The 21,798-nt window shown below is 40.5% G+C and overlaps 2 protein-coding genes across 17 annotated transcripts in view; both read left to right on the forward strand.

The window, feature by feature from the left end:
• The window catches only part of TRIM2 (tripartite motif containing 2), a 127,309-nt gene extending 116,186 nt beyond the window's left edge, over positions 1 to 11,123 (forward strand). For 15 of the 16 annotated variants that reach the window (XM_085058525.1, XM_085058533.1, XM_085058534.1 and 12 more), the window contains 4 exons: positions 1,102 to 1,282; positions 2,918 to 2,988; positions 5,572 to 5,712; positions 6,679 to 11,123. In XM_085058525.1, the coding sequence (XP_084914651.1) occupies positions 1,102 to 1,282; positions 2,918 to 2,988; positions 5,572 to 5,712; positions 6,679 to 6,831 (546 nt within the window). In that variant the 3' untranslated portion in view covers positions 6,832 to 11,123. The remainder of the gene's footprint in view (positions 1 to 1,101; positions 1,283 to 2,917; positions 2,989 to 5,571; positions 5,713 to 6,678) is intronic. The other variant, XM_085058539.1, reaches the window with a different exon arrangement.
• A 3,133-nt stretch (positions 11,124 to 14,256) lies between these two features.
• Positions 14,257 to 21,798, forward strand: part of MND1 (meiotic nuclear divisions 1) — a 39,355-nt gene continuing 31,813 nt past the window's right edge. The window contains exons 1-6 of the mRNA XM_085059866.1: positions 14,257 to 14,298; positions 15,137 to 15,514; positions 15,950 to 16,018; positions 17,600 to 17,665; positions 18,443 to 18,500; positions 20,087 to 20,235. Coding sequence (XP_084915992.1) covers positions 14,257 to 14,298; positions 15,137 to 15,514; positions 15,950 to 16,018; positions 17,600 to 17,665; positions 18,443 to 18,500; positions 20,087 to 20,235 — 762 coding nt within the window. The remainder of the gene's footprint in view (positions 14,299 to 15,136; positions 15,515 to 15,949; positions 16,019 to 17,599; positions 17,666 to 18,442; positions 18,501 to 20,086; positions 20,236 to 21,798) is intronic.

The following is a 21,798-nucleotide window of genomic DNA, read 5'->3' on the forward strand; positions in this document are numbered from 1 at the left end:
AAAAATGTGGGATGGATCGTGAGGCAATCTTAGAGTCTTCTTCAGTATATGTCCAGGTAGCTCATGGATTCTTTGAAGGCTTGGTCTCAATTTCTGCATGCTCTGTTGCTTAGATCCTCTTTTTAGAACCTTTCTTTTTAAACCTGCTAAAGGATGCGTCTGACATTTTTGGATTTGACAGCTCTCTAGCCTTTTCAAATAATTTACTGTTGTGAGATCCATCTCATCTCCACTGAATGTTTTTCCATTGAAATATTGTATACAATTCCCTTCCTGTTGCTGATTATGCTGGCAGATGGTTTTGATAGTCACAAGGCCTATTTAAAATGGTGGAAATACTTTTATTTACCTAAGACAGGAACAAGCTTTGATTTGTTTAGTGTTTCAAATATTGCTTAATTTGCTGTTTGGCAACATAATCCTCTCTCCTTTGCAGTTTTCAGCTGACACTTCATGTGTCTAAGCAGCAAGTGAAGCAATCTCTTATGGAATCTGGTGGAAGATAGAGAGGTCAGCCTGAGCTTTAACGCTGTTCAAATTCTTTCCAAGAGCAGTGAGGAGGTGCTGGTGTCTCACTAACCCAGGAAAGGCAACAGAGGACATCATAGCCTACATCCCACCCAGCCCTGATGCGCCAAAACTGCTTTGATGCAGGTGGTGATAAAGTCACGTTTTCCTGTCCTTAAAGGTGGTGATTGGACTCTGGAATAGCATGCAATAGGAGACAAAAGCCCCTTCTGCTTGTCTGCCTATCCTGCTGGTACCCTAATGCTGGATATACAGATATTTCTGACAGATGCTGTAGTTTATCAAGTCACACAAATCTGATTATTGTATTTCTTACAAGTTGTATATTTGGACTCAGTTGCTGAGGTGGCAGATTTTTCAGTCTAGAAAAGGCATACAGAAAGCAGACTTTATTTTCAGCTAAAGAAAAAATTATAAACTACACAGTAAGATCTGATAAAAACAATCAGTTCCAACTTTTGATGGAAAAAATGCCTCTCTGTTCTGCTGTGTGCCTGTAATACAATCTTTAAGCTGTACTAACTGATTTCTATCATGCCAACATATTTTCCTGTTTTGTGTTTTCCCTTTTAGGCCAAAATTGGGTCTGGAAAGCTCATGGGCCCCAAAGGTGTTTCAGTGGATCGTAATGGACACATCATTGTAGTGGACAATAAAGCATGCTGTGTCTTCATCTTCCAGCCAAATGGGAAAATAGTCACCAGGTTCGGTAGTCGAGGAAATGGTGACAAGCAGTTTGCAGGTACACTTGATGGTAATATGTAAATCCCCTTTTCTTGCCTCTTCTGCTCACATTTGCATGATGTTTGAGCATGTTGAAGATGCTGTATCCTACTGATTTATCCTCTGGGGGAGAGGTTCTGCTAGACATACAGCTCCTATTCACTTCACCATTTGCTTGATTAGTCAGGCAGACTGCAACATCTGTTCTGCAAATGTAACTGTAACCAGATTGTTTCATCTACCTCCTTATGCCTGGAAGCATTTCAGATCAGTGACCCAAGAAAGACTGATCTTAACTAGCATTTTATAAGTGTTTTGTGATTGCCGCACTAAGCTGTTCATCATAATCAACTCAAATGCTGTGCTTTGTGTTTCCAATCATCAGATACACAAAACCCAATACTCTAAGTGGTCTCTTAGAAAATGAGTGTAATGGGGTAGTGTTAAGATTGAGATCAGGAAGACAGAGTTATGGAACAGCCAATATAAGTTTGGGGAAATTGCCATTTATACTCAACTGACTGCTGGCACATGGTGTCTTTCAAGTAGAACATGCAATTATGTTTAAAAAACAAGCAACCCCAACTGATATATTTTAAGTGAATAGATGTTCTTTCAAAATTTGAAAGGAAGATGACAAATTAGGTATGCAGGTTATTTTACAGGTGTTGGGTCATTTTTAGTATGTAGTTTCATTGGTCTGATTTTTGACTGGTTCACAGTGAAAGAGAGGAATAGCATCAATGTGTTTTTATCTTGAGATCTCTTGCAATGTCTTATGGTATAATACATATAATTTATGAAAGCTTGGGGTCTAACACAGCTAAATTTTCTGGGTATCTCAATTTCTTTTCATTTGAAAATTTGCAAGAACACCTCCTGAAAATAAGTACACAAATACTTCCTAACAGCGCATTTGAGAAATATATCACCCATTCTTGCTGATAGGCTACAGAAAACAGGTGAATCACCAATACTGAACTGTTTTCAGAGTAAAATTTTTCACCTTTTTTATAGTTTACCCTGATACACTGCAAAAATTGAAACTGAGGTCTGTTCTGTTTAATAACTCAAAATAGCACCAAGTGTTTTGAGTACTTGCCTGTCTTCAAGCTACCATTTGTTTTTTACTCAAATTTGCACACATATTTCAATACACACAACGTGAAGCAAAAAAATGCCACCCTTAGAGTGGTCTTCTAAGTAACTTTTGTATTTATTCTAAAACTTGTTGCTCAAATGCTTATAAGATGTGAGCACATAGAGCATAAAATATTGTAATTAAGACTTTACAGGAACATTTCTGATAACAATTTTCACTGTATACACAACTTTATGCTTAAGCACTATATGTTTTGTCTTGCTAATAAGCCCATAAATCTCAGCATAGTCATATGTATACAAGGGAGGGAGAAATGAATAATGCTTATTAATAATAATAGCTGACAACTGGTTGGAAAGGAAATTGTGTTTACAATAAGCATGCTGAGCTTTTTTAAAAAATCATGAAGTAAAATTACTCTTAATTTGAAATTGGTATTCCCAATTTGACTACTGTCACTCAGAAGCCAAACATAATATTCTGGCAGGCTCAATTTTAAAAAAATTTAACCATACTTTTTATTTTAATGGTATTACTATTTTTTTTTCTTCTTCTGCATTGCAGGTCCTCATTTTGCGGCTGTAAACAGCAACAATGAAATTATCATTACAGATTTTCATAATCATTCTGTCAAGGTACTGTCAATTAATGGCAACTTGGAAAGTTGCCATTTGAATTTTATTATGGTACTTTCTTGGGGAAGATAAAGTATCATTAAAACCGAAGAGATCACAGTCCATATGTATGAACTCTGCTCTAAGGACAGCACTTTCAGAGAACTTTACATGCAGTGCATTGCTTAGTGAAGATATAGTCCATTGCCTTTGGTGTCGCTGTAATGGTCTCTAATTCAATTACTTAAATATAAGTTGTAGCTCAGATAAATAATTTCAAAATACTTATTGTTATTAGCCCTCTGCCAAAGCTGTTATTGATCCTGTGTTCTGTCGTCTTTTAAGAGTCTGGCTTTTGAATTTCCCTGTAAAAGCTTTCCATATTTCTAGCTGAATAAAATTATAAAAAAGTAAAGATACATGACAGTCTTTAAATTCCATACCTATAAGCTTTAAGATTACTGGGTCCATTTTACAGCCTGATTCTCTTAAAACCCATGTAACTATTGGTTTTCATTCAGTACCTCCTGGACTGGGCAGAAGTGGCCACTAGTCCTTACACCCACGGGAAATCCTGACTCATGGCCTGTTAAAGCCATGGTATGATAGGGAGTATATTTGTTTGTCCCAGTAATAAACCCTTGAAGGAAACATGCGGACATGTGTTGGCAAATGCATTTGAAGGAGATGCAGGCCACTTGAGGAATCACTCACCTGTATGTGCTTGTTCTTGGGCATTCCCTTTCATTCACTTCCTGCGTGCTCTTGTACCCTCCCTCTACAGGAAGCAGCAGCAGGAGGACACAGACAGGACGCTGTTCTGCCTGGGTGTTTAGGACATGTGTGTCAGTCCCACACACCAACAAAATCCTCGGAATTTCACCTAATGCCTTTTCTGACTGAACACAGAGAGGAATCCTCAGTCTAGTTCTTCACTGTTCTTAATTGAAAAAATAAATTTTATATATTTACCTGAAATAGGAAGTTGCTGCCTGAGCATAGACACCTTTGTGTCCTGAGCAGTGCTGAATCACCTAGGTTTGGAACAGCAACCTTGTTTGCATTTCTTTTTGGAATTTGTGAGGAAGCAGCAGTTCGTGGTTTGGATAACAACACAGAAACCAACTGCTGTAGGAGCCCTAAAGCAGCAGGAGGCCTATGACTCCATCAATTACCTCTCCACAAGCAAGGTTTGCCTGGTAACAAGAATGCCTGGAGGGGCTTAACAGGAAGGGCAAACTGAAATGAAAAAAAAGCAAGTGAGAAGATGTAAGAAGTGTGGCATCTTAGAGAATTTATAATTATTACATTTCTAATGAGAACACAGTGTCCCATCTGTCTCTGGTGTGACTCAATGGGATAAAAATGTTACTTGTTACAATTTAGTGCTAAGTGGAAAAGATTCTTATTTTTGTAGTGTTCTCTAAATTGGAACATATAACTGTTGACACTCTGGAGAGTTTATAATCTGAGAGCTGAGATTCTTCTTTTAAATAATAAATTAGTTTATAAATAACTAAATTAATTAACTTCACTCTTATGAGTCCCAAAGCTGCTTCCTGCCACCAGTGTCTTGAATTAAACAAGCTCACTCAGCAACATTTTTCTCCTGCCCCCATTAACCTTCAAGGATATTCCTTTCCTTGGGCATCTTCTTTGGAAAATCCTGTGCAGTGTAGGCTTCTCTCTCATTTGGTTCCTTTATCTCAGGAAGAGGACAATGTATCTTTGCCTGGCTTTTTTCATTAGCTGCCTATTTTTAAATTTTATTTTATTTTCTTTAATCATCTGAGGCACTAACCTCAGGTGCACTTCATTAACTTCTTTCCCCAAATGCTTTTTCCTGTTCACTGTGGGTGTTTGAGAACAGAATTATTTCCTGACATCTTCCACCTTATCAGCACTTCAGTATGCACTTGGCACTTGTCAGGTCTTTGCATTTTCTTGTGCAAGCCACAGTCAGTCTCCAAGAACACTGTTGGACCTTGTGCTGTAGCTGGGCCTGGGTCCAAGATGGACCAAAATATTTAAGAAATGGCTGTGGTACTATGTAAATGACACATTTTGTATCTCATTTGGTCCCATTGGTGCATCCAGGTCACTGACAGAATAGTCATTGATCAGTTCCATCTTTCTACTGTCTAAACCTGTTAGTGTCACAGAGAATTCAGTTGCTGAACTGTCTATGCAGAGAGCAGCATGCCATGATTTGCAGTGTGTGCTAGATTATGGAAGTCAGAGAAGAGAATATCTGCTCCATTGCGTTTTAGTTCTACAGAAACAAAGAACCCAGTGCTTTATCTGCATTCAGCTCTTTTTAGTTCAAGATGCACAAGCTGCAGAAGGGTTCTGTGGCCCTTTGCCTCTGTTTCTGAGATTAATCAGATCTGAAGTGCAAAGGGAAACACTGTACGGTGTAATGGAGTGGAGGGAGAGATGGACACCTTTTCTCCCATCTTCAGTGTGTGTGTGTGTGTGTGTGTAGGGGCTGTGTGTTCCTGGGAACTCTTCAATTCCTACTTTAATTAGCAGGTGAACTGGTAGTCCTAGATTACTAATATTTGATACCATGCTATATTAAGGTTTTTGTTTTAACCCATATAGGTATTTAACCAGGAGGGAGAATTCATGCTGAAGTTTGGATCAAATGGAGAAGGAAATGGACAATTTAATGCACCAACTGGAGTAGCAGTAGATTCTAATGGAAATATTATCGTAGCTGATTGGGGAAACAGCCGAATACAGGTAGAAGTTTCTGTATTTCAAAGGTGCTTGATTAAAAAACTAATTGATTGGTAACTCTGGCCACTGAAGTTTTCAGACTGCCCAAGAAACACCATCGGCATTAGAAGTGATTAGAAGCATGTCCACTTTCAGAACTGGTGGTGTCAGATTGTGGTCTTTTCAGGGTGGCTGCTGGCAGCTCTAATATCCACTGTGACCAAGGCTTTTGGCTCCAAGTAGTTCCCCAAAAGTTATATGATGACTTAGGAGATTTGCAAGCATTGCTGAGATAACAGTCATTTATAATCACTGTAACACAAGATTAGAGACATAGTGGAAAATATGAAAAAGCAAATGACCTGAAATGAATGCAGCAGAGTTTTATCATCTTTTTTAAATGTTGAGAAAGTATTCTGCTTTTAAGTTATGAGAGTTGCGCACTTTTTATCTTTTAAGTGCTCTTGTTAGCCAAAGACTACCTAATAAATAATAAAGTGTATGTATTATTTCCACTGAATATAAAACTGAGAGAGCTGCTTATGAGTTGCTCTCAGGAAGCACTGTCAACAGGGTAAACAAATTCCTGGCTTTCTCTGTGTGGGAACCCAAGAATCAGGTTAGCCACAACAGTAATATTTGTTAGGAAAACAAGGTGTTGGTTGAGTTCCTGATTAAGTTTGATTTATTGTAGTTGACTGTTTTCAGAACAAGGAACAGCTGAGGTGCTTTTTTTATTATTATTTAATTGTGTGTTAATTCTTGCCAAAGATCCTGAAAGCTTTAATATGTTCTTTTTAAGAAGAAAATACATTTGTATAGAAACTTGCATATTATGAGATAACGGAAAAGATTTTGCCCTTGTTTGTTCTATTGTATGTCAACTGCTTCAGAAATGAGACGTATAACAGTATAACTGAGAGCAGACTTGTGTCTGCTACTTTTCATTTTTATTCATAACATTTATTCTGTGCTTTCTCTCCCTCAAAGGTTTTTGATGGAAGTGGATCATTTTTATCCTACATTAACACCTCTGCTGACCCACTTTATGGTCCCCAAGGTCTGGCTCTTACTTCAGATGGCCACGTTGTAGTTGCAGACTCTGGAAATCACTGCTTCAAGGTCTATCGATACTTACAGTAGCAACAAGCTCTGGAGCTGGATAATCACCCACCCTTAAGAAAAGACTCATCCTAGAGATCCAGAGATCCTAGAGAACTACTTTGTGTTAATTTTTAATGACAAAGGAGTCTCCTACGGACTTCTTGTAATAATTTCCAAACTTACCTTGTTTACATAGGACTTGCACCTCTTATGTTTCTCACTGAACATTTTGTTGTAAGTGTTAATAAAAAAATCCCTGTAACTGAATTCATAAAGACGATGTGATATTAAACACAAACTGCAGCCTATGGAACTGGAATTAACTCATTAGGCAAAAATGAGAAAAGTCTGGGAGAAGTCCCCAAAGCTTTTTGATGACTGCGAAGGATAGCTCCTGCTCAGAGCTTCCAAATTTAAAGAAGTATCATTCTTATGTGTTATTTAACCCAGAGGTGATCCTGGGAATCTCCTAGATCTCATTGTCATGGTAGGTTATCTCACTTTTAACATTCTTCAGTCTTACAATGTATAACAAGTAGGTCCTTTTAGTATAAGGTTAAGTCTCACAAAATCCGTCTAGCTCTAACTGTCAGACCTAACACAGCTCAGTGTTTAGCACTATGAGAATCAATGCAAATTCCCTACTCATGTGGAATTAATGAAGGATTGTTTTGTGCAACCGTTTTTCACTCTTCCTCTTGCTCAATGTGCAGGAAGACTTTGCAGAGACCTGACATTTCTAAAGCTCTGGAAAAACTTAATTGTAGCGATACATTAGTGGGAGCGGAATTTCTGTATAGCAACAGACCTTTTGACACCAAACTAGTTCATTAGGATCAGGGTTATTACAATGTCAACTCAATTAACCTCATGTGTGCCACTCTTTCGTACGTGTTCATTGCCATGTTTCCGTACGGCAACTCATTGTATTAACCTAAAAAATAAAATGCAGCTTCACACAGGACAGAAAGCCAGAGAAGTACCCCTGTGGAGGACCTACATTATACAACCAAAGGAACTGTGGTAAACAGAGGTTGTATAGGAAAGCCAAGGGTTACCAAAGCTATTTGTTTTTATGTGAGAAAAAATATGTTGCAAATAAAAATTAATTTGAACCAATTCCTGAAGTCCTTCATCAAAGGGAATTTTGTTAAGAGGACAAAACAAGGACTGTGAGATTTGTTCCAATTTGTTTGTATGTATGTATGTATGTATGACTGACTGGCTGACATAAAAATAAAAAAAAAGTAAATGTGGTTATTTCAGCAAACTGGAACGTATGTAGGATATTTGACAATGGCAGTACTCTGAAAAATTATCCTTCTTCCTCTGCCAGATCTCTCTAATGTGTTCTTTGTTGAAGTATTAATTTAACTGGAAATGCTTACAGGCATGGTTCTGTTTTTAATGTTTGGTTTGTTGGGGGTTTTTTAAGTATGAACTTGTCCTTTCTAAAGTAGCATTGGCTTTATTCTTATTTCTATATCCAGTGGTCAAAGGTTGAATTGCTACTGTAGCCTAATATAGATAGAGTGGTGCTCCCTTTTAAGCATTGTTTGAGGAGCTGGTGAGTATGCTGCCAGTGCCTACAATAGCCTGGGAAGTGCTGTCTTTCTTTTCTCATTTTTAGGGCCTTGAAACAAAAGGGCATTGGGTCAGGAACAAGGGAGTATTTTAAGCATGTTTGCAAAATGGAAAGAAATCTTTGATAAAATTATTTGTTATAAGTATTTGTCTTATTTCTAAAAGGTTAAGGTGGTTGTTTCAATGAATTTGAGAAAAACTAATGGTTTTTTTGTAAAGTTACAGTTGACTTGTAAAAATGCAGACCCCAAGGTTCTTAAATGGGGAGTTTGTCTGGTTTTTAATTACTGTTTCCTAAAGATATTTCCTCTTCTTTCCTTTGTTTATTTTTTGCACATAAAGGCAATTTCCAATTTCTGTGCAAATATAAGTTTCCTAATTTCATTGGAATAAATACTTTGTGCATGAAGCTTAAGGTTGGACTGTATAATGAAGCTAAGAAACTGGTGGTAACATTTATGAAATATTAATATTCAAGTTTGTTGTTGCTAAGAGAACAAAATATCCTCTGCTTGAACTGAGTTTGTCCTAAAATTCTGAAGATGGTATATCAGTCATTACACAATAAACTGTCCTATCAAAATTTAATGAAGTTGTAGAACAAATTTTCATTCTAAGTGCCCTTATAACAGTTTCTGACATTGGAAGGCTCTTAAATGGCACATTTATCAATGAAGAAAATGTGTGTAGCATTTGAACTTTATTAATAGAGAGAAGGGGTTGCACAGATTCTTTGAGATAAAAACTTTAGGAAAATGTGCTGTGGCTGTCAGTTATCATATTTAATTCCAAATATGGATTTTTATAATACAATTTTACTAAGCTTGCGTGTTTACCCCCAGAAAAAATTGCCAAATCCTCTGTTGTCAGAAACTTTGAGAAGCATGGAAATCAGATCCTAACCTATATATCAAACCAGATACTTAAAACTGTGCTGTTTCATGTATACACTTTTCTTCAAAAGCTTTTCAGTCCCTTTGGTCTAGCACTGTTTATCAGGATTTTAAATAACCCTTGTCAACCCCAGTGCATCCTGATGAAATACTGAATTCTGCACATAACCCCCTTACATCCCAGCTCAAAGCTATTAGGGGTTTTGTGGATTTTTTCTTAAAATTGAGTAGTCTTTTGGATTTTCAGATATTATCACCAGAGCAGCACCTAAAAAATGTCATTAATTCTAAGTTCCTTCTGATAGCCAATGATGCCGACTGCAATTGCAAATTTAGTGGCATGGAGCATTCCCTTCCAAGGTCTGACCTTACCTGCCTGGCACCAGGAAACTGAGAAACACATTGCTTTTACGGTGTGCTTCTGAAGCCAACTTTGCTAAAATGCTTGGCTTACAAACCTTACAAAGAGCAACCAAAGCAGAAATTCTGCACTTAAAAACTGGCAGACTTTTTTCTCATCCAATTAAGGGAAGGTCAGAATTGCACTACGTGATTTGCTGAGTTGTTAGCATTTATTAAAGGCTTTATAGGCACACTGCTGCCAGATTTCAGGTATAACCAAATGTCCCCTTGACTTCCCTGGAATGCTAATTGACTAGCAGCACAGCATGAATGGTGAAAGTATGTGCTTCATTTAACTAATCTTCAACTCAAAAGTAATCTCAAAAGGTTATTAGATCTTGTGTCATATGGAGCATTTTAGGACAAACTAGCCAACTGTATTTTCCTTGTTTTGTGAATAGAATAAAAGGATCTGTTCAGATGAATCCAATATAAACAATAGGAGAGTTTTACATAGGCTAAAGCAGCATCAGTGTATTGAAAAAGAAAAGGAAAATGGTTTAGGCACGCATTTGCCTGATGAAGATGGAGAATTATTTACTAGTAAATGCTCATCTGTTCTGTAAAAGCTAGAGGGCTTTTGATTTTATGTCAGTATTTTTTATAACTAAGGATCTAGTGTTGCCATAATGAGAACTATAAGTGCCCAATATGTTGTATTTGTTTTGGAGAAATTACTTTCAGTTTTGGGAGACAGCTCGTTATGAAATCATGATGTATAATGAAAATTTTCTTCAAGAATTGTGAGCAGTGATTATTTGACCTGTTAGTGGAAAGTGTACAAAAGGTATTTGTGCTCCCAAGAGGGAAGGTTCCTAACAGGTCATTTTATTTCTGACGAATGTACAGCACTTCAGTCGATGTTTGTGAGCAACACAGCCTTAACCCTGACACTTTTCCTTTGGCTTTATGACATGGGAATGCTCCCTGAGTTGCATAGTGTATGGCAGCAGCACCTGATAGAAATCTCTACCAGCTGATACGCTGCAACTTTCCAGTTCTAGGAGTGTTTCCAGTTCTTTTTTTCACATTTTTTAAAAGTTTTTGTACATTCCATCTTTGTAAGTCAATATATGTTTTGTGTATATGTAAGCCTTGCACTCTCTTGACACTCATAATGAAATATTCTTTTCACTTTTTTTTTTTTTTGTTGTTGTTGTTGTTCTTGTTGATGTTTTTGGTTGTTTTTTTTTAAATCCGTTGAGGCTAAATACAAACCTTTTCTCCTTAAGGTCAAGGATGAAAGATGCACATCAAAGTGTTTGTGTGTGTGCGTGTGTGTGCGCGTGTGTGTAGTTTTAGCTTCCTGTGTGCCATGGTATTCATAATGCTTTAGCTGACAATTAAAAAAATTACTCTGTCTTGGAAATGTAGGAAAACCAGAGTCAAATGTGTACCTTTACCACGCACAAAAATTTCAAATAATAAAAATAAAGCTTGTTTCCTCTGTTATTTTCATGCTTGGGGATTTATTTTTCGTATATCTCATACTCACTGTCCCTAAAAGTAACCCCATAATGCAGGAAGACAGGTAATTTTTTCCAAATTTCTTCCATGACACCACAGGTCACAAGCCAAGGAAACTGTAGACACAGAGGAAGGAAGGAAGGAAGGACTTGAGTTGCTCTAAGGATGAAGGAGCAGACTTGGAGCTTCCTTGTTCCTCCCTTCCTTCTTCAAGAGTCCAGGAATCAAAACTAAGAATTTCATTGGTGGCAGTAAGATTAAGAGCTGTAAGCTTTTCCACTTGCATCACAGAAGTACACAGTTCCTTTTAGCTAAGGTGTGCTATAATCTTTGAAGGGTCTGTTGCAGGAAACCGAATTAAATTATTGTGGAGAACACAAAATTTGCCTTAGGAGTTCAGTCTGACTCTGTTCCTATAAGAACAAATTTCCAGCTCGTATTAACTTTAATTTTACATAGTACCTTTGTCTTCTTGGTCACTTTGGTGAAGTCTCCAAACCTGAACTATTTGAGAACTCAGTGTGACTGGGAACTTGCTCACGAAGTAAGACAGAATCTTCAGCTGCAATCATTTCGCTTGGATGCAACCTCAACTAGAGGGGTCAGTGAAACCCCCAGTGATGAGTGTTTGCTCAGTGGCAGGACAGTCAGAAATAAGACAGCTGACATACTGAGCAGCTATCCTTTTTTGTGGATCTTTCCCCCAAACCCTCTAGAGGAATCCATGCTTTATTCTTTCGTACAAGTTACCTGAAGTTCAGATACTTAAAAAAGACTTTATTAGGCTGCCAGCTAAAAGAACATCACATCCTGAAGCCTAGCAGTGTTGGTTTGATATTCAGAGTTGCAGAGCACTTGTTCCTTCCCATGTAAAAAAAAGATCATAAAGAAGAACAGCAGCAATAGCACTAGATATCATGAAGCCACTGGGCTTAGTAGGTAAGACTCTTGTTACATTCCCCATCTTTTCTTACTGACAGCCTAGAAATGTTTTCTGTCCCCTGGATTACTATAGCAGAGGCTCTTTACCACTGAGCAAAATCAGACAGACAGAAAGAACACTAATACTGGGGATACTGTCATTTACCAGAAAAAATCTGCAGTAAATGGCCAACTTCCTCTTTGACCCTCTTGTGGTACTTATTTAAATACCTAAATGAGGCAGCAAAATCTTTTAAAAGTTGTGCAAGTAGGACTGACTACAGAGCTCAGGCTCACTGTGAGAAACATGTTTCTTCATGAGAAACAGTGTCAGTGAGAGTAAGGCCAAAGTAGCTGAAGATGCAGGTACTTTGGGCAGCTACCACAAGCCAGGCTCTCCCTCTTTAGAACATGCCATTGCACGTTCAGAAACATTTCATTGTTCCTTGGGTTGAAGTTCTCTCACATCCAGCTGTGCTGCTCCACAGTTAAGCATCCCCAGTTCTGCTGACAGGTCATGTGAATGCTCCCTAATTTGGACCAGACTGAACCATCTCAGTGGAGTGGAACAGTCAATGTCATTTCTGTGGACAGATGTTCTCCCTAGGCAGGCCCCAGCTGTGCTCGTGGAAGAGATACCCAGCACTTGCTGCTCATTGCTACATCCAGTTGAAGGCTGCTGCCCCTTGGATGAATGCTTTGTTCCTTCGGTGATATGCCTTGTGACCAAAATTCTACTGTTTCAGCTTCTCATCTCAAGGATAACTGTAATGCTCACTGCAGCAGCTCTGCCTAGCAAAGCTGTGGAAGCAGGAAGTTTTGCAGGAGGACCAGCTAGCACTTCCTGCCAAGGGTTTCTCACTCAAGGGTTAAATGTTTGTATCGGGAAAACATCTGCTTACAGTCCAAAAGCTCATTTGAGGATGAAATAAGGCAGCAGATGCTGCAGAGACTGGCCTGTATGAGATATTCATGGATCATGTTGCTTCCTGATATGTGGTCACAGCTCATGACAGACTGCTTGGATCCCAGGGAAGTTGGTATCACCTCCCATGGGTGAGCATCTCCTTGAACTCTCCTTGTCCTCCATGCTTAAGCTCTACTGCTGTCAGTCATACAGGTGGTGTGGACTGGAAGGCTTGCTCTTACCCTTCTAGAAGTAAACTGATCTTCTATTCAGCTTGAATACTTCCCTTCTGAAAAAACAGCTCCAGTAATTAAGACTGTGCTATGGCACATATGTATGAAAGGAACAAAATTAAAGTAGGACAATTTTCATTCTCCTACTGCCTAAGCTTCGTGCCATTGTTGCTCTAATTGTCCTTTCAAAACAATTTCTGACTGTAATTCAACTACAGATTTGTAAGAGCAAGATGAAGGAGGGAACAGATTTCATCTCACCCAAGCATACTAACAACTGTGTTTTCTCTCACTCAGAAACGGTGAAAAACTATTCTGACCGGTACTTAAAAATCTCAGTCAGACTCCTAGAATAGAAAATTTAGCCCAAATTGTTGAAGCTTAAGAAAACCACAGGAAAATGAGACCAATCTTCTAACAGAAAGACACAGTTATGAGTCTCCCTTCCACAGTATTTCCATCTATTGTCTTGTTTTTAGAATTACTGCATATGAATAGCAGTTTTGTGAAATACATTTAGACATTCTGAAGCCCATTAAAAATGCCAGACCTTTATGTATTTTAGGAGTAATTCATTCCACTTTACGCAGTAATGAAAAACCACCCTCAAATGACAAAGCATGAGATACATGGTGTGTTCCCCTCTTGTTTGGGACCTCTTTCACCCCATGGTCTTTCAATTGATTGGTTTTGATGTGATGCTACAAAATGTGGGAGGTGTTAGGGAACCTCCTCTTACAGAACAAATTTGACCTGGTGATGTGGCCATGGAAGGGCTTCAGGGCTGCCAGTGCACTCAGGGCATCTCAGCCTGGCTGTCCCCAGGGGCCATGGGCAGAGAAAACCTGCTGAGCTCCCTGTCCCACCATTGCCCGAGAGCATAGTCTAATATTTTGGAGGTGGATGGGCTGTCTGGGTTGCTGCAATCATGTTCTACTGCTGAAACAAGGAATGCCTTCCAGCTGTGGTTCCAGGTGTGTGCTCCAGCCGTGTGCTGGCTCTACCTGGGGATGACGCCTGCGTGTTTGCTGCCAGTCTTTTCATGAGTGATGGGTACATGGGAGCACTGCTGCCTCATGTACTGAACAGAAGACACGAGGTACGTGCCCCAAGGCCACTACAGAGGGAGTGTCCCTCTGAAAACCCTTCCTCCCTCTCCTCTTCCTTGGGCAGCACGTTCAGCTCTGACACCCACCCTGCCACTCACACGTGTCGCTCGGAGAAAACCTACACCGCAACAGGGGCTTTGCAAATGTTGCAGCAACCATTTGCTTGGCAGCGGTAAAAAAACAGGGGAGTTCGGTTTTGTTTCAGGCTGTGAGGGAGCAGGAAGGAGCCCACACCCTTGGGCAGCAGAGGTGAGTGTGACAGGAGGAAAAGAACTGTCACAGGGAGCGTGGGGAAATACTCCCTTTGAGGGCTGGCCAAGGGAAATGGAAAGCAGGGAGACAGAATATGAGCCCTCACAGCAGATGAGGAGGCGTACCAACAGATTTCATCCTGACTTAGCAAGCTGGAAGTGTGATGCACATGAGAGAACGGTAGAACAAAAAGCTTTGTCTTAAAAATGTATTTTCTAATTTGCATTTCATTTTCAGCAATACACTGGTGTGCAAAATGAGGAATGGGATGATGGGCTGCATGGAAAAGAACCAGCTTTCAGGGAAGGAGTCATCTTGCAAAAGGCGTAGAAAATCTTCACAGGAACTCCCTGAGCATCCCAGCTTGTGCCTTTTCATTTGCTTGAATTTAAACTCTAGATTTAGTATGGCAGATATGAACCCACTGCTGTTGCAAAGCAATTTCCCAGAATTGCTGTAGCTGAAGCAAAGTGATTTACAGCACAAGTAATAATTAAAACAAGCTGTCAGTAATTAAAGCCGCTAGAACAGCCATCGCAATGAACAACTGTTTCGAGCAACACCAGATGTGCCCAGGCCCTTTGCTCCGCGGGCAGCGAGGGCTTTATTTCTCCACGCCCCGTGGCTCCTCTGACAGGCCAGTTGTCGTCTTCGACCACAGTTAAGGTGTTCTTTTTTCCCCCCTCATTTTTATTCCCGGGCGCCACCCGGCTGGTAAAGAAAACAAACCCAAACCACCACAAAAACAAAAGCCACGCCGTGCTCGCACTGGCCGCAAACGCCGTGCGCTGTGCAGCCCGCTGCCGCCGGCGCGCTGAGGGCTGTGAGGGGCGAGGGGCGGGCGCTGGGCGGCAGGCGGCGCTGGGCGGCAGGCGGCGCTGCGCACGCGGCCTCCGCCAGCCTCTTCCCGCCCGGTGGCGCCGGAATCAAACCGCGCCGCCCGCCCGCGACATGGTAAGCGCGGCTGCCCTCAGCTCCTCTTCCCGCTCTGCTTCCCGGGCGGCCGCTGAGGCTCCGGAGCTGCAGAGGGAGCCAGGGCTGCGGCCGGGTGGTGGCGGTGACGAACGCCCGCGCCTCGCCGTCCCTCCGTCCCGGCGGCTCTGAGGGGAGCGGCGCTCCCGCCCCGGGGAGGCCCCACGGTGCCGCTTCGGGGGGCGCAGCGGCAGCAGGGCGGGGGCCGTGCCTTTGGTTTGCTGAAGGGCGATGGAAATGAGCCTGCACCTGCAGGAGCAGCCTAGCCCCGTGGCTGTGGCTCGAGGTGGGCACGGTGCCCGCTGCTTCCCCCGAGACACGGGCCCAGGCGTGGGCAGGCCCAGGCTCTGGGAGGTGGGAATGGCAGGTGTGCAGAGTGCGCTCACAGCACCGCGTTCTTGCCTCTGCCTGCGGTAGCGTGAGCGGCAGCGAAATGGATGCGCCTGGTGTGGTTACTGTTTGTGGTGGGGAACGCCTGCCAGTGAGGTAGGAGGGAGAAATTAACGTGGAAGTTAATAACCTTCATCTAGAGAGCTCTAGGCTTCGTTGCTTTGCTCTGTTTGCTGGGGTGGTGGTGTGAAACTTGGCGCCCGAGGGGTGTAGCTACAAGCACGTGTTTCCAGAAACGCCACATCGTTCCATGTCCTGCTCCTGTTACTGCTGATGGTGTCAGGGCTCTTGGGGCAAGCAGGACATGGAAGCTAAATCCATCTGCTTTCTGTTCATTCTCCTACTTGCATGCATGTAGCAGCTCCAGGTTTTAATCCTGCAATGTACGGACATGGCAGGAGACAGCAGTGCCAGCAGTGCTGACCTAGGGCATCGCTGGCTGAAACAGAAGAGATGACACCCAAGAAAATAGTAATGGTGCTTTTTGTTAAATATAATATTGAATTGCTTCTGTTCCTCTCTCTGTGTTTTTGTAGCTGCATAGCTAGCTTTTACATTTGTTTTTTGAAATTAAATCAATCTGGCCATTTTGCTCTTGGTGCATGTTTTAACTATTGTGTGCTGCCTGATCGTGTTCTTTTTTAAGGAGCAGTTGTTAAAGTAAAAATGGTGTTGACTCCTTTCTGTTGGAAACTTGGAAACATAACCATATCTTTCTCCAAGCATCTGGGCATTAGACTACCCACTTCCATTAAATTAAGGGCAAAAATATGCCTTTTTTTTTTTTTAACGAGACCTTTTTCTGCCAACATCCTATTTCACCCTTTCTATCCCATATTCCCTTTTTTGTAGTTGCACAGAATCTGTGAAGCAGAGACTAGGGCAAGGAGAAATATTCACATTATGGCTGCTGCTTTTCGGTTGTTGAGGACTATGCTAAATGCTATTAATAAAACTCCAGTTCTCTGTGAAATATTTTATATCCTAATTTCATAAGAAGCATATCAAAATAGCATCTCTGAAAGTGATCAGAGAAAACTATTTCTCACTTTTGTATTGCTGGTAGCAGTTTGTGAATAGCCATCTCTGCCTTCTGCTTGTAGTTCAACCCAAGTTATTTAACGCTTGGTCACAGAACCACAGAGAAAAGAATAAAAGCAGCACGGTTTTAAAAATGTGACCTTGAAAATATAAAGTTGGTTAGGACCTTTGAAGAGCAACATGCTCTTTATCTCCTTAAAAAAACCTAAATGGCCTACAACTCACACTGCTGTCTGTGCATCACAAGATATAAAGCAGTTCTTAAAAAAACCCAAAAAAACCAACAAAAAACGAACATAAGGTAATCCTTATCTTTTTAAGGGTTATTAAACATTTGTGTGAGTTTGGTATAAATACATATTTTGAGATTGGCATGTGTCAAGAAACATTGAGGCTAGAGTAGGGTTGGGTTATATGAAGGGCTGGCTCTGAACTTAGAGGTAGGTCCCTCCATTTAATAGATGAGCTTGGTGTGGTGATTATTTGCAAAGAAGTATCTTATCTGAAAGTCTGGGATTAGTGTTAAGGTATTTTAAGGGATGACAAATATAACTTGTAGATAAATAGATTTGAATTCTGAGCAGATGCTAATTATTAAAATGGTTTGGGTTTTTTGCTTTTTTTCCCCTGTTCTAGTCCAAGAAAAAAGGTCTGAGCGTTGAGGAGAAGAGAGCTCGCATGATGGAGATCTTTTTTGAGACAGTAAGTAACTTGTAATTGTCCTGCATTTACATTGGTGGGAAAACAGGTCCTAAAAGGAGCTTAACTGTAGATGTAGCAGAACTCTGTATCCTGGCATGCATTTCACTGATGCCCTTTGCTATCAGGGTGTAAATTACAGGGGCAAAACTTCATTCCTCCCCAGGTGGAGCCAAGGCATGAAGATCCATAGGTGGTGTTAAATTCTTCATGTGCTACCTGTGTACATCTTCTCGTTTTGAGTCTGTTACGCTAAGAGGGGACAGGAGGAAATTACAAAGTATCTCACTGCATTTTATGGGAAGAGGAAGAAATCTGGGCATTAGAAAAACCAAGAGCAGTTGGAAAGGGTCCCTGGGGAGAAGAAACCTGGAGACCCAAAAGCTGAGCTACAGTTTTATTGGTGGCATATGTAATCCAACATAGTTTACCTTTCAGAAAAAATACTGTGACACTTGAGTACTTCAGCAATGTGGTGCATCTGTGCTGATAGTCTAACCTGGGCTCTGTGTGCCTTAAAGGCTTTAGAGTCTAACCTGAGACAAAATACGGTGACTTCAGAGCACCAAAGGAAAGAGCAGGGCTTGTTACAATAATAGTATATTTAATTTTCAGAAGGTTCCAATTCTGTTGAGGGATAAGCAGGCTATTGCCCTAGCAAAACTAAAACATACAGTATATTTCCTACTTGCTTTTGTTGGCTTTGATTTAGTGTAAAAAACACTCAGGCTTAGATGATGCTGTCATTTGGAACTAAAGTGTCTTTCATATTGTACACAGAAAGATGTCTTCCAGTTGAAGGATCTAGAGAAGATTGCCCCAAAAGAAAAAGGGATTAGTAAGTGTTTACAAAAGTTATTTCTCTTGAGCAAGTAATCATTTTTGGAACAGGTCCTACAGTATAAATTTTCCTGGCTACAATTTTAGGTTTGTGATTTTAATAACAGAAAATACAGCTAGAATGGGAGACTGGTCAATGGCAGGGCTGTGGTGTTTAAAGTGACATGGGATGGGAGCTTAGGCTCTGAGCTGCCTGACTTGCAATGATTTTCAGTGTATGAAGTCATTATGTGCACTCAGGTATTAAATATCTGCCTGTAATGTCACAAATGTTTATAAATGCTAGTTCAAATATACATGGGCAGTGTGCTGTTGAGCTTTTCCCTTCCAAAAATGGCTGGACAGCTGTAAATGGGTTTGTCTTTTCAGTAAGAGCCTTCCTGATGAGATCCATTGGTTTAGGATTAGGTCTTGGATTATTTTGTATTTCCTTTTTTTTCCTTCTATGCTCATTTACAAAAGGGAGAGAAAAGCATGTTTGTGTAGTTGCCACTGTCCTTGACTAGCATGTCTTGGTGGCAATGCAAAAGTAAATGAACTTACTGAGAGAACTGCAGCTGTGAATATCACAAAGCAGAGTTTTTCAGTTGTGTCAGCAGCTAACAGAGGCATTAATGGGCTTCTGAAGAAATGTGGTGCTGTCTTGATTGGTTTGTCAATACATATGTTTAATTGTAATTTGCAGTAAATTTGAGTTTAGAGTTTCTAAAACCATTAACACCTTTGAATAGTCCAAATTCATGCTGTCTCTGCATATGAAGGCATTTAGCCACACAACCCAAGTCCCAGTTACTCTGATAAGAAAAAAATGACTAACCTATGGAAATGCCCCATCCTGGCATCCAGCCTATACCTTCCAAAAGATATGTAATCCTCTGTAGTCTTGAAATTGAACATCATTTACCAAAACTCATAAATGAGCTCTAAAGTCTTTATATCTGCAGCACCTGAGGATAACATAACTACTTAGCTTTGTTGAACAGGTATAATTTTTTTAAATGGTGAATTACACCACGGGTTTGCAAGGAAATGGTCAGTTATGTTCAGCAATGTTGATCCTTTTGAGTATAAATGATTATCTGTATTTGAAGTGAATATAATTAAAATCAGAATCTGTGCTTCCTGAGTCTGTAGACAGATGGCTTTAGTGCCTCTGCTGCTATGAAATACTTTGTTAAGCATTAAAAAATGAAATGTAATTACACTCCCAGTCAAGACACTTAAACAAGTTAATCCATTTTTGAATTAAGATTGCAAGACAACTTCTCAGGTACCTCTCATGGGCTTGTTATGGTATTGTAGTGCAATATGCATGTATTTTGTGCAATATTCATGAGCAATATTTTGCAAACATCTGGTAGCAGATGTGCAGAATAGCAGTGTTTAGGAGCAAACTGCTGGTTTCCAAGAGATTCATCCCTTCAAGTGAAGGTTCAGGCATGGTGTCCTCATTAAATCTTCCAGCTATCTGACATTAGAGGAAAATACTCACACAGATGATTGTAAATGGTGGTTTGTGATATTCATAATTCTCCATAGTTTAGATCCTATGCAGTTCTAATTTTATATTTTTGCTATTATTAGCCTCAATGTCAGTGAAAGACATTCTCCAAAGCCTTGTTGATGATGGCATGGTGGACACTGATAGAATTGGAACTTCCAATTACTTCTGGGCTTTTCCAAGTAAAGCTCTTCATGCCAGGAAGCGTAAATTGGAGGAGCTGGAGTCTCAGGTAAATCTAATTTATGAAAAATACTTACTTATCTGAATGGGTCTGCTTTTTGTTCTACCCCCTTGTCATCCTTGTTTGTATCTCTCATGTACACAGACAGATTTTACTATAGGAGTTATCTGTCACACATGGTTGGATGTTCTCATTATCTTACTGTCATGTCAGGAAAACTTCAGAGGTTCTTGGAGCTCGAGAAGACTTTTTGTCTACGTGCTGCTGAAAGCATGTTAGTTGTGATGCTAAGGACTCAAAATCATTTAGGACTCAATCATTTAAGGACTCAAAATGTTTAGGTAGCATGTTTTTGTGTCTTTTATGTAATGTAGACCATCATGTGGTAATCTAGAAGTCATGATGGCCGAAATGCATAACCTGAGTAAATGGGGCAATGGTTTCTACTTAGGCCATGGTGTTTCCCCTCTGCTTTTATTGGTGGCTTAAATTGTGAGCATTTCTGTAATCCCATACTGCACTTAGCAGGAGAAAAGAGCAAACTGGTCATGAATCACAAAACCAAGGAATGGTTGGGGTTGGAAAGGACCTCTGGAGATCTGGTCCAATTCCCTGCTAAAGCAGATCCGGAGCAGGTTGCACATGGTCACATCCAGGTGCATGTGGAGTATCTCCAGAGAATGAGATGATGACCTCCCTGGGCAGTGTGTTCCAAGTGCTCTGTCACCCTCAAAGGAAAAAAGTGTTTTCTCTTACTTAGGTAGACCTTTGTGTTTGTGCCGGTTGCCCCTTGTCTGTTGCTGGGCACCACTGTAAAGAGTCTGGCTCTATCCTCTGGACACCTGCTCTTAAGGTATTGATATTGATCCACCCCCCTTTCTTCTGTAAAGTCATCTTCCCTTCAGGCTGCACAGGCCCAGCTCCCTCAGCCTTTCCTCACAAGAGAGATGCTCCAGTGGCCTCCTCATATCCATAGCCCTTCGCTGGTCCCTCTCCAGTAGCTGCTTGCCTTTCTTGAACTGGGGAGCCCAGGACTGGGCTCCTGGCCAGCGCTCCTGGTGAGGCCTCACCAGGACAGGGGAGAGGCTCCTCTGCAGAAGAGCAGGACATCTTTTGTTGCAATGTTGCTGTTCTATTGATTTGGTTCTTTCCTACTTTTTAGGAACTGCCTTTCTTGCTTCTTCTAATGGGAGTGGGAAAGCATCCATTCATCAGTTCATTTGCGATGGGAGTGTATGATAACAAGATCAACAAACGAGCTTTATGAGCCCATGTGGTGGGATTGTACTACAGCACTGCCAACTTCTCCCGTAATTATTTAGCATGATTTTCTTTCATCAAAGAATCATTTGAATCAATACAAAATTGCTGGTAGCATCTGAACATTTTTACAGAAATTATTTTCTTCAGGCATAGCTCTGATGTCATTGCTGTCTTATGTACAGAGTTGTCAACTTCAGCTATTTCTTTATATTTATACAACTACATCAAAATAATAAAAAGGAAAAATGCTTTTTTTCCCCAGCTTGAATTGAAAAAGAGGTTTGATTTAGCTGATTATGGTTGTACTGTTTTCAGGCACGGACTTAATCTGGCACTACTGGACTTAAA

Source organism: Lichenostomus cassidix, chromosome 4, assembly GCF_008360975.1.
Source record: "Lichenostomus cassidix isolate B80296 chromosome 4, HeHo_3.0, whole genome shotgun sequence".
NCBI lineage: Eukaryota > Metazoa > Chordata > Aves > Passeriformes > Meliphagidae > Lichenostomus > Lichenostomus cassidix.